At 44.3% G+C, this 12,679-nt stretch overlaps 1 protein-coding gene across 10 annotated transcripts in view; it reads right to left on the bottom strand.

Moving 5' to 3' along the window:
* The window catches only part of TDRD12 (tudor domain containing 12), a 167,917-nt gene that overhangs the window by 48,621 nt on the left and 106,617 nt on the right, over positions 1-12,679 (bottom strand). For all 10 annotated transcript variants that reach the window (XR_012226999.1, XM_073560834.1, XM_073560838.1 and 7 more), the window contains 10 exons: positions 11,770-11,800; positions 11,580-11,630; positions 10,808-10,865; positions 10,409-10,510; positions 10,141-10,329; positions 9,833-9,989; positions 9,627-9,754; positions 9,137-9,325; positions 8,922-9,050; positions 8,477-8,594 (listed from right to left, as the gene is read on the bottom strand). Coding sequence is in view for 9 of the 10 variants with exons in the window: in XM_073560834.1 (XP_073416935.1) it covers positions 8,477-8,594; positions 8,922-9,050; positions 9,137-9,325; positions 9,627-9,754; positions 9,833-9,989; positions 10,141-10,329; positions 10,409-10,510; positions 10,808-10,865; positions 11,580-11,630; positions 11,770-11,800 (1,152 nt within the window). In the remaining variant the exon portion in view is untranslated. The remainder of the gene's footprint in view (positions 1-8,476; positions 8,595-8,921; positions 9,051-9,136; positions 9,326-9,626; positions 9,755-9,832; positions 9,990-10,140; positions 10,330-10,408; positions 10,511-10,807; positions 10,866-11,579; positions 11,631-11,769; positions 11,801-12,679) is intronic.

The following is a 12,679-nucleotide window of genomic DNA, read 5'->3' as shown; positions in this document are numbered from 1 at the left end:
TCACTGTACATTCCTCCCCCACACAGAACGATGTCCTCACTGTACATTCCTCCCCCACACAGAATGATGTCCTCAATGTACATTCCTCCCCCACACAGTATGATGTCCTCCACACTCAGAATGATGATAATCCACGGGCAGCATGAATTTGTGCCTGGCTGCACGACTGCAGCCAGTTAACTATGTTCTTCTCTGAAACAGTATTACAAAAAAGACACAGCACTCAATGAGCGAGAGGGAGGTGCACAAGTCGGGTATCCAACCAACTGTACAAAATATCAAAAAGTTGGCACTCAAAAAACGAAGGCAATTTCACAGTTCCTTTATTGTTACCGCATCCAATTCAACACATTCCATTGAACGTTTTCGGTCAAACAACAGACCTTCATCAGAATAAGTTTTTCATGGTTGATTTAGCTGAAGTACATTTAAAAGAGAAAAGCAAAAAAGATTGCAATTAACATCCAAGATAATACACAAAGTCAAAAATAATAATAGCGGGATGCTAGAAAACATCGCATATATATGTATCGCAGATACATATAAGTCGATCAAATGAATTATTTTTTAGGTTTCGAATGCCGAAGATTGAGGTTCAAGTGAGCTCAGTGAAATTCCTTGGATTCCATGGGCTGTGATACAAAGTCCGTGCTATGATGGTAAATAAGGAAAACAGTATTGTGCTCCGGAAAAATGGTGGTGGACAAAAAACAGGTATATCTGAGTATTAGAAGAATACAGTGAGGTTCTCTGGAATGATATGGTGTGTGACACCATGTGTGAGGTGGTGATCGGATGAAGAGGTGAGTATCAGAGGAAATAACTAAAAAAGGAGCTGTATGGGGAAACCCATATGCTGTAGGGTATGCTGTAATGGGTACGCAACTCGTGGTACTGAAAAGGAAGGTTTGAACATTAGAAAAGAGGTTTACACAAAAGATGAACACAATATGTTACAAGGGTGTAAAGAAATGGAGGTTATATGAGAAATAGTGAGTTCTGAGCAATCATCTCGCACCTGAATATGTAACAAGATGTATTAAGGTAAAGAAGATGTCTCCTGGGAGCCGGCTCAAGAAGGCGAAGATGCACCAGAATCAATATAGCAGATAAACGTGTCGTATGTGACAAGTGTCCTAATGTCTAGGATGAACAGGGACACGATATAGCTGAAATAATTAATTACCTGTGGAGAAAAAGGGGTACATGCAAAGCCTCGTATGTGGGACTAATATGAGAGTTGATAGGCTGACCGCGTATTAAGTACTAGGATTACTGCAGTGACAGAATAAAAGTACAAACAATAATGGATGAATTCACTGGTGTGTAAGAGGAAAGACTTGGTTTTTTTTCACAACTGGTGTCAGGATCTTTTCGAGGACAATGGAGAGTGGTGACAGGATGGAGTCAGTCAGAGACACTATTGGCCTGCCCGGTGGTTAGAAATCATAGAAATCATAGAATCGTAGAGTTGGAAGGGACCTCCTGGGCCATCTGGTCCAACCCCCTGCTCAAAGCAGGATTCGCTAAATCATCCCAGTCAGATGTCTGTCCAGCCTCTGTTTGAAGACTTCCATTGAAGGAGAACTCACCACTTCTCGTGGCAGCCTGTTCCACTCATTGATCACTCTGTCAAAAAGTTTTTTCTAATATCTAATCTGTGTCTCCTCCCATTCAGTTTCATCCCATTGCTTCTAGTCTTTCCTTGTGCAAATGAGAATAAAGTTGATCCTTCTACAATGTGATAGCCCTTTAGATATTTGTAGACAGCAATTAAGTCTCCTCTCAGTCTTCTCTTTTGCAAACTAAACATTCCCAAATCCTGCAACCTTTCCTCATAAGACAGGGTTTGCAGACCGGTCACCATTCTGGTCGCTCTTTTCTGAACTTGCTCCAGTTTGTTGATGTCTTTTTTAAAATGTGGTGCCCAAAACTGGACACAATATTCCAGATGAGGTCTGACCAAAGAGGAGTAGAGGGAAATAATGACTTCACGTGATCTAGACTGTATGCTTCTGTTAATACATCCTAGAACTGCATTTGCCTTTTTTGCTGCTGCATCACACTGTTGACTCATATTCAGTCTGTGATCTATTAGTATACCCAAGTCTTTTTCACATGTGCTGTCACTTAGCCCTATTCCTCCCATTCTATATATGCTTTTTTCATTTTTATTGCCCAGATGTAGTACTTTGCATTTCTCCCTGTTAAAAACCATTCTGTTAGTTACTGCCCACTTCTCCAGTTTATTTAAATCTTTTTGAATCCTCTCTCTCTCTTCTCTAGTATTAGCTATCCCTCCTAGCTTTGTGTCATCAGCAAATTTAATCAGTTTACCCTCAATTCCTTCATCTAAATCGTTGATAAAGATGTTGAACAATACAGGGCCCAGGACAGAGCCCTGTGGTACCCCACTTGAGACATTCTTCCAACTGGATGTGCAGCCATTTACGACCACTCTTTGGGTCCGATCACTAAGCCAGCTATGAATCCACCTAACAGTTGCCTTGTCCATTCCATACTTAGTCATTTTTTCAATAAGGATTGTATGAGAGACTTTGTCAAATGCTTTGCTGAAGTCAAGATATACTATATCTACAGCATTTCCTTGATCCACCCAATCAGTGATACCGTCATAGAAGGAAATTAAGTTAGTCTGACATGACTTATTAGTTACAAACCCATGCTGACTCTGTTTGATCAATTCATTCTTATCCAGGTGTTGACTTACATGTTGTTTAATAATTTGTTCAAAGATCTTTCCTGGTATAGAAGTCAGACTCACCGGCCTATAGTTGCCTGGGTCCACCTTCTTCCCCTTTTTGAAGATAGGAACAACATTTGCTCTTCTCCAGTCTTCTGGCACTTCTCCTGTTCTCCAAGAATTTTCAAAGATTATGGAGAGTGGTTCAGAAATTTCTTCTGCTATCTCCTTCAGTACTCTGGGGTGTAATTCATCTGGACCTGGAGACTTGAATTCATTTAGGTTAGCTAAGTGTTTCCTCACTATCTTTCTGTTTATAGATATCCTGGATTCTTCTATTCCCTTAATAGGACAGTGAATAACAGTTGGTGTTACATTTCCTTTCTGAGAGAAAACAGATGCAAAATAGGAATTTAAAAGTTCAGCCTTCTCAACATCCTGTCTTACCATTTCATCATTTTCATCCTGTAAAAATCCTATAGCATCTTTGACTTTTCTTTTACTTTTGACATATCCCCAAAATCCTTTATTATTGCTTTTGACATCTCTTGCAAGCCTCAATTCATTTTCAGCTTTAGCTAATCTGATTTGTGCCCTGCAGATTCTGCAGACAGCATTATATTCTTCTTTAGATATGCCTCCCTCTTTCCATTTTATAAACATTTTTTTCTTCCTTTTTAGCATGTGCTTAAGTTCTGTGTTCACCCATCCTGGTTTCCTTAAATGCTTCCTATTCTTCCCTCTTTTCGGAATTGTTAACTACTGTGCTTTGAGAATTTCATTTTTCAAGATTTCCCATCCTTCCTGGACATTTTTGTCTTTAAGGATATCCAGCCATTGGATCCCTCCAATTATCTTTCTGAATCCCTTAAAATCTGCCTTTCTGAAATCTAACCTTGACGTCTGAGTCTTCACAGGTCTTCCGCCTCTAGTTATCCAAAATTCTAAAATAGCATGGTCGCTACCTCCTAGGGTTCCAGCCACTTTTACCTCCTCAACCATTTCCTCCCTGCTTATAAGGATTTGATCCAAGGTAGCAGTTCCCCTTGTTTTCTCCCCTACCTTTTGGAAGATAAAGTTGTCAGCAAGAGAGGATAAGAATTTCCTTGACCTGTTAGTTTTGCCTGAGAGAGATTCCCAACAAATGTCTGGATAGTTGAAATCTCCCATGACAACTATGTCATATTTTTTGGAGAACTTGGCCATTTGATGCATAAAGAGTTCATCCATATCTTCAGCTTGCACAGGCGGCCTGTAGTAAATGCCTACAATGGTGTCCTTTCCATTGTTCTGTCCTTGTATTCTTACCCAAACAGTTTCCACAGAACTCCCAGTCTCTGAAGCTTCAATCTCTGTGCAGATATACGCGTTTCTAACATACAATGCAACACCTCCTCCTCGTTTATCAAGTCTGTTTCTTGCAAATAAGTTGTATCCTTCTAGTCTTGTATTCCAATCATGTGTATCGTCCCACCAAGTTTCAGTGATTCCAATGACATCATATTTCTTTTCCTGTGTTAGTAGTTCCAATTCTCCTTGTTTGTTGCCCATGCTTTGTGCATTAGTATAGAAACATTTTAGTTTGTGATTGGTTTCTCTTTCTCCAATATTTTTATTAATTAGATTCTTTCGTCTTTGTTCTTCCTTTCCACTTCTATTAGCAGAGTTCTCAATAGCATTTGTCAGGTGTATGGTTTATGCAGTCTTTTATGTATCTTTGGCAAAATATAGAAGACGGGCGTGATGGGATCAACCTCAGGCCCGGATTGGTAATATGCCCAACCGGGCATTTTCCCGCTAGGCCACTGTCCTGTGGGCCGCGGGCGGCGCCGCTTGCCAGGTGATGCGGCCACTGGCCTGGCTGTTGTTCCTGCCACCGGCCCTCTGCGTGCACGGTGGTTATAGTTTCCAACCCTCCCGGCATTTTTCTGTCCCGCACTGCAGTGAGATAAGCCGCCATACCTCCCCCCACGCACCCCATCCTCGCCCTAGCAAGAGACCTCCCCCCCAGCAGCCACTCACAGCGTCGCTTGGCTGCTCTCTTCTCTGTACACAGGACCTGTGATGAGGTCACAGGAGGGGAGGAGTCAGGGGTCACATGATCATGAGCATTTGTCCAGACCCCTGATCTTGTGACCCCCTAACTCCGCCCCTCATGTGACCTCATCACAGGTCCTGTGCGCACAGCCCTGCCTCTTGGTGTCTGCAGGACTCTGCTGTGCTTGTTGTCATGGTGCTGGATGAGGGAAGTATGTGTGGGTCAGGAGGGGTTCACAGGGTAAATGTAGCAGAGCCGCGTGTACGAGGCGTGCGGATCCGCGTGTACGAGGCGTGCGGAGCCGCGTGTAGGAGGCGTGCGGAGCGGAGCCGCGTGTACGAGGCGTGCGGAGCGGAGCCGCGTGTATGAGGCGTACGGAGCGGAGCCGCGTGTACGAGGCGTACGGAGCGGAGCCGCGTGTACGAGGCGTACGGAGCGGAGCCGCGTGTACGAGGCGTACGGAGCGGAGCCGCGTGTACGAGGCGTACGGAGCGGAGCCGCGTGTACGAGGCGTACGGAGCGGAGCCGCGTGTACGAGGCGTACGGAGCGGAGCCGCGTGTACGAGGCGTACGGAGCGGAGCCGCGTGTACGACACATAGAAACATGCTGTTTACCTTGGTTACCAGCTCCCTGCATCAGCGCTCTGGTATCTAAGGTACACAGAGGGTTTCTAAGCGCTGCGTGGTGCTTAGAAACCCGCTGTTTACCTTGGTTACAAGCTCCAGCTCGCTGGTCTCCCGCCTGCCACACGCAGAGATGCGTGCTGGCCAGCGGAAGACCTACGATCCAAAAAATGTCCAGGACTTTCCACAATGATCAGCGATACCCGGCAGGGGGGCAGGTCGCTGATAGGTGTCACACACAGCGATCTCGCTAGTGAGATCGCTGTTGCGTCACAAAACTTGTGACTCAGCAGCGATCTCGCTAGCAAGATCGCTGTGTGTGACGGGGGCTTAAGCTGTCTTAGAGCTTCCTCCAAATAATTTGCCTTATCCATAACAACCGTGGGCCCTCCCTTATCTGCAGGTTTTATGATAAGAGATTGGTCAGCAGACAGCTGGTCTAGGGAAAGCTTTTCTGCTGGAGTTAAATTTGCCTGATAATAAAATTTGCCTGTATTGACGTTGCAAATAAATTGATTTCCATCACGTTCTACCAAAGAGATGAAGGTCTCAACGGGCGGACTATCCTTAGGGGGCATGAAAGATTCAAGTCTTGGAGCTGAAGCAATGTTGGAGTTGCCTGAATAGTAGTGTGGTCAGGAAATTGTTTGGCAAAATGAGCACATAGCCGTAAATTGCAATAGAACCGTTGAAGGTCCATGTTAGGCTCAAAAGAGTTGAACTTATAAGAGGGGCAGAAAGATAAACTCTTTTGTAGAACTGAAAGCTCATGTACAGTCAAATTTTTGGAGGATATGTTAATTACCAAGGGGGAGGGTGGTGGGGGTTGTACCTGTGACCTGGTCAAGACATGGCCTCTGGAGTCCTCGGCGGCATTGCCCCCCCCCCCGCCGCGTCTTCCTCTTGATTGGCCTAAGCCTAACAAAGAAGAGGAACTGCCAATGGTTGTAGTAGAATTGCCAGGTCGGCTGTCGGCCGACCCCGATGAGCTTTGAGAAGTATGGCGCCTCGTGTAATGTTTACTGTCCCGCCAATGGTAGACCCGATTTTGCAGGTAATCTTCGACATCCCGGAGGAATTTGCCCCGTTTTTTCTTTTCCAGATTTGTTCTGTACTGACGTAGAGTTTCCTGATTCCTGGTCTTGAGCTCCTGGAATTCGTCCTGAGACATGGTATTGGATAACTGGCTCTCAATTGCACATATTTGGGTATTTACTGCATCCAAATTTTTTTGCAGGTAAGATAAGGTCAGTATCATAAGATCAAACGAACATTTGTTGAGGATATGTTCAAAAGTAGAACAGTACTCCTTATCGTCCTTGAAAAAAGTGGGTTGGAGAGGGACCCGAAGGCCCCAAGGTATGCGTTGTACCTTGAGGTACTCCGCTATGGTGATGCTATGAAGTTCAAGGTTGACCGCTCTACTAGTTTCCCGTTCCAGATCCCGGTTTTTTATCTCCTGTGGTGGAATCTGAAGGAATTCACTAGAAGCAGTCACTTTCGCCAAAATTTCAGCCAATTCTGCTGCATTAAAGAAAAAGGTTTCACTCGACATGCTAGGGTGCCCGTGTGAAGGAAAATACAGTATTACAAAAAAGACATGGCACTCAATGAGCGAGAGGGAGGTGCACAAGTTGGGTTCCTCGGACACAGGCTAAGGTAAATGCCAGTTGATTCAGCGCCTATACAGTGGTTTATTTTCTGTGCTATCTCATTACCCTGCTCATTGTTAAATACTTATTTTGCAGCGCTGCTATGTTGCACCCCTGGTGCCCCCTCCTATAGCGCTGGTTCATTTACCTGTGATCAGCGTGGGACCACTGGACGGCTCAAAAGCTGAATACTCCACAGGTATAACACTTCCCTCCCCCTCTTTTGTCAGCACAAGTCCAGCTCTCAGTGAGTTACATTACCATAACTAGGTGCACATTTGTTTCTATAGTATCCACCTAGGACTCTAAGTGCGGTACCCAACATGCCACCAATCTAGCTATAGCCGCAACATTCCCACTTTTAAGGCATCACTGGCTTGCCTGTTCATATGCAGGTAATTTAGCAGCTATAACATATGGTGTAATTACCATTATCTCTTTTTATCCTCATTATTGATTGTACTTTTATTCTTTCACTTATAGCGCCAGTTTGGGGCAGTAAACCTAGTACTCAATACGCTGTCAGCCTTTCAACTCCCATATTAGTCCCACATACGAGGCTTTGCATGTACCCCTTTTTCTCCACAGGTAATTATTTCAGCTATATCGTGTCCCTGTTCATCCTAGACATTAGGACACTTGTCACATATGACACGTTTATCTGCTATATTGATTCTGGTGCCTCTAAGCCTTCTTGAGCCGGCTCCCAGGAGACGTCTTCTTTACCTTTGTACATCTTGTTACATATTCAGGTGCGAGATGATTGCTCAGAACTCACTATGACTCATATAACCTCCATTTCTTTACACCCTTGTAACATATTGTGTTCATCTTTTGTGTAAACCTCTTTTCTAATGTTCAAACCTTCCTTTTCAGTACCACGAGTTGCGTACCCATTACAGCATACCCTACAGCATATGGGTTTCCCCATACAGCATGCAATGTTTTGTAGCATCCCACTATTAGTTTAGACTTTGTGTATCATCTTAGATGTTAATTGCAATCATTTTTGCTTTTCTCTTCTAAATGTACTTCAGCTAAATCAACCATGAGAAACTTATTCTGATGAAGGTCTGTTGTTTGACTGAAAACGTTCAAAGGAATGTGTTTAATTGGATGCGATAACAATAAAGGAACTGTGAAATTGCCTTCGTTTTTTGAGTGCCAAGTTTTTGATATCGTCTCTGAATCACTTCGAGGTTTCAGAGAAAACAGTTTGAAAAGTCGACCAGTGACAATAAGAGACGAGGCTAGGTCCAGCGACGAAGACAAGGTCCAACGACGAAGACTAGGTCCAGCAACGAGACTAGGTCCAGACGAACAAGCGTTTTGACAGTTCCTTGCGTGATTGATTCGTTTAGACAGGTCAATAATTGGGAACAAGTTTTTCTAGGGGCTTTAAATTTAGAGTATATGGCAGTTCATAAACAGGGGTGCATTTACCATATTGCTGCTTACCCAAGGCCATTACTGTACGGGCACTGTATGACTTCTTCCACTGCTCCAAAACTTGGCTGAAATTATGCACCAGGTTGCTATGCAGCAATAAACTGTACACTGAAGCAGTCTGAATGGCCTAGAAGGAGAAAAATCATGAAGGTTTACAAGACAGATGCATGACTCGAGATCTGAGATCTGCACTGGAAAGAAAGATTTAGAATAATCTCAGGCCTATGGTGACAGCAGACTTCCAGACATTCGTCACAGTGACATTTATATCCATCCAATTCTGCTGCTTCCCTAAGATAGGTGGTGACGGATGAGTCCAGCAGCACCATAGAAACCATACATGTATTGAACAAGTTTTGGAACAGGCATCCCTATGTCACTGAACTGTATCAGATCCCATATTTCCAGCCATGATACTGCAAAGCATGGCATAAACCAGCGGATTAGTACGTACCTTGTGTACCAACTCCGCCTCGGCATCATGTTTGGTGTATATTATAAATTTTTGGGCATCGACTGGTGAATAATCGAAACACTGCAGCAATACCGACATCTTATCGCAGTCCATGCAGAGCTGTATGATCTGAGCGAAAAGAGACATGTTATGTTATTGTACTGTAGCTGGGAAGGGATGCTTGCCTCCTCCAGGCCTTGAAGAAATGATGATACCTGCTGGACATTGGCGAAAACAGCTGCCTGCTCCATCCTGGTGAATACGACGCGTGGTGTCGACATGTATTGCATTAAAAGCCGCGTCTCATGGATCCATTTGCTTCCGACAGCCACAATTTGCTGGGGTGTGCCTTCCCTGTTCTCTACGCTCACAATTTTCTTGTAGGCGTGAAGTATTTCTGACATCTGGAAACAGGGATTACCAGCAATTATGATACTGAAGCACCATCGGTGAGAGTGAACTTTGCCCAACACCCACTAATCCGATAACTATTACCCATACTACGGATTTGGTGCTAATTATTGGCGCAAGTGCACGCACAACTCAAGTTTCTGAAAGGGACCATCCCAAGTGATAAAAGTTTTAGGCAAGTTGAAATCCAACTCACTTGACCCTTTCCCTTTACCCTCCTGTTGATGGAGAGTTGGGATGCCTCTGTACAAGTTAGTTCATCCACTAGTTCCAAAATCAGTAATCCCTGCTTACCTCGGTTCCTGCCTTGGAAAAAAGCACATCCACTTCATGAAAGACAAGATGACACAGACGAAGCAGGAGAAGACCATGATGCTCCAAACATCTCAGCAAACAGTGCGGGGTAGTGACAATTACTTCACCTGTCCACATAAACCAGGGGTTAATCCAAATCATTGGACCACCCCCACCCTATCAAATCATAAAAAAGGGACAATCACATGGTTTTCTTAAGTTAATGCTCTCGACGTCATCTTTCTTAACACCAACCAACAGAAGCATGGGGCTCAGCGGCCGGATGCATTTACTGAGCTCCATCAGCAGATTGTACACGGAGCGAGCTTTGCTCCATCCGGGGCAGACAATCACGGCGTGGGGCTGAAGAGAAAGCAAAAATCCTTTCATCTGGCATCTAATAATTCAGAATATCTGACCATTCACCAGTCTTCCATCTCAGATATATAGTTTGGGTTATAAATGCTAATGAAAAACAAAAAAAAAATAAAAAACCCACCCCAGACGTACTCACCCCGTGTTTGCCTGGTAGTAATTTGTAGGCCATAGATGCACAACTTAGATACGTCAGAAGAGGAGGCAAGTAATATATGGGATTGGATCCATCAGGACAGATTACAAGGGTATCGAAGCCCTCTGCTATCGGCGGCCAGCAGTACGACTCTGTCAGATTCGGTTCATTGTAGCCGCACATGATCAGTTGCTGAAACAGACGCAGAATGAAACCTCTCACCATGGTTGCCCGGGTTCATCACAAAGACAAGGTTTTCCATTACATATACCTTTTTAATTTCCGTACAGAGCGACGCATCGTCCATGGTGGAGCATGGGGCCAGTAATTTGCTCACAAATATGGCATGCTCTGGATTCATGATTTTCCTAGGCTGCAAGAAAGTGGAGTTGGCGAAAGGAGCAGGGTTTACCATCACAGTGATATGAAAACTGAAGATCTTCTTGAACCTCTTAAAGCTGCTTTCACCACTTCCATCAATGGAATTGCGGAAATCAGCCAATAACAGTAAATTATTTGTTATCGATACATATAGAAAGAGGACTTTGGAGTCACTGTTTATCTAATGCAGTGTCAGAGGGGTGCACAATGTCGTGAGAAGTGCACAGTGCCGTGAGAATGTCACAACTTCCACTAGTAAACAGACATACAATAAAACAGATAATCCTACCATCCTGGACTCCTCTTCCGGTAATTGCCTCTGTGTAGGGCTTAGGAACTGAAGAAGCCTAGGACGATAAGTGCACCTTGAATGTCTTTCTCATCATAAATGCACAAAATAAGAAGTTATCTGCAAACTCAGGCTGAAGAACCAGGAGTTGTAGACCACCGCACTGCAGCATTCATGGGCAACTGGCTCTGCAGGGTTAATGAAAGTCTGACACATGTGGAAATTTACTTTAAGGAGAAAAGTATTCAATTTTTGGCCTTTTTAAGAATAGTTGGCCCCATTGACCCAGGTGCTTAATTTCCATCCCTTCATCTTCTGTGTATAACCTCTTTCCCCCCGGAGTATAATGTCCGAACCCGTTGCACCCCAATGTATGATGTCGGCCCCATTGCCCCCTGGTGTATAACATTCGGCCCCTCGTTCTACTGACTCCAAAACTGCAAAGTCCAGACCTCCTCTGCTATTAACATCACCACAAACACTGTGCATACAGAAATAGGGGAAGGTTGGTGGGAAAAACATGCCACACTACCCCCATCCAACACGTATAATGGAGATTGTGATCCCGATCCTCCTCCAACATCAGAGTTTGACCTCACAAATGCTCTTCAGGATGAAAGGGCAAGTATTACCCCAGACTCCTCCAAAATATTGTAGAAACCCTTCCCCAAAGAGCGAGAGCCGTTATAGCTCCGTCTCCATAATAATGTCTACGGATGGGACGTGAGAAAAGCTCCTGGAGGTGGAAGTGTAGATACTTTTCTTCACTTACTTTGTCACGATTTGTTTTTTGTCGAATTCTGGCTTCTTCTCACCAATCGATCTGAAACATAATATTCACCACTTTTTATTTATTGCTTCCAGTGATTAAAATATTGGAAAAAACAAAGCCATCTCCTGTGACTCCAGAAGACGCTTCATACAGAACCCGATAATTACGGCACAACGAGACATAATCTTACCTTAATTTTGCCAGCGATTTCGCTGTGATCTCTAAATGGAAAAAAAAAGGGAATTTGTAACTATTGATGGCATTATACCTTTTGTAAGAAGGGTTACAGTTTAGTTCATTTTTACATTTTCGCAGCATTTGTTTGAGGAAAAATATTCAGATTGTGGCATGTTTTTGGATGGGGGCCTTACGTTTTTTCTTTGGGGGTTAAACTGGTTCCACAGCGTCGTCTTGTGCGGATTACAGTATTTGATAAACTAATTGTCAAGGTAATAAAATAAAAACTAATCTTGCTCCATCATTATCAGTTTAGAACAGCAACAAAGCGAAAAATAAACCAGAATCAGCAAAAACTTCCAGACAGGAGGAATGACATGCATTATGCTCGGCGTACTACAAGTCCCATCATGCCCTTTTTACCCTCTGACCTTGTATAACCACAGTAGTGTACCTTACTGCAGATTCCTTTATGCTGCCGTTTAGCCGCCCCCACAGTGGAAAGTGGGTGTCCACTCAATTTGTGAGTGTCCACCAACACCTGCTGGCGTCCAAAGACGTCGGAGAGGAGATAAAATCCCACTGCTCTGCAAATCTGTCTTCTGGGGGTCTCTCTCCTATTTATCCCCTATCCTTCCTTCCTCCCCAAAGTCCTTTGCTTTACGACCCCTTCGGCTGTATTTAACATTTATTCGGTCGTCCATGACAGCACCATCCGGAGAGAGGGGATCCGCCCTTCAGGAACAGGAAATCCTACAGATACATAACGGCAGCACCTCTCCCACGCATCAGTTGGTTTCCTGTTCCTGGAGGACAGGATTCCCTACAGATCGTACCATCATGGACGAGGAATCCCCAGGCCGGCTGACCGACTCAGGTAGCGGGGGGGGGGGGGGGGGGGGGGGTCTCCTACATCCGTCAGA

This window comes from Dendrobates tinctorius, unplaced genomic scaffold (genome assembly GCF_039654945.1).
Source record: "Dendrobates tinctorius isolate UK_male_01 unplaced genomic scaffold, ASM3965494v1 ptg000307l, whole genome shotgun sequence".
In the NCBI taxonomy this organism is placed as follows: domain Eukaryota; kingdom Metazoa; phylum Chordata; class Amphibia; order Anura; family Dendrobatidae; genus Dendrobates; species Dendrobates tinctorius.
Note: the sequence above shows the minus strand (reverse complement) of the source record. Positions and strands in the feature narration are given on the sequence as shown.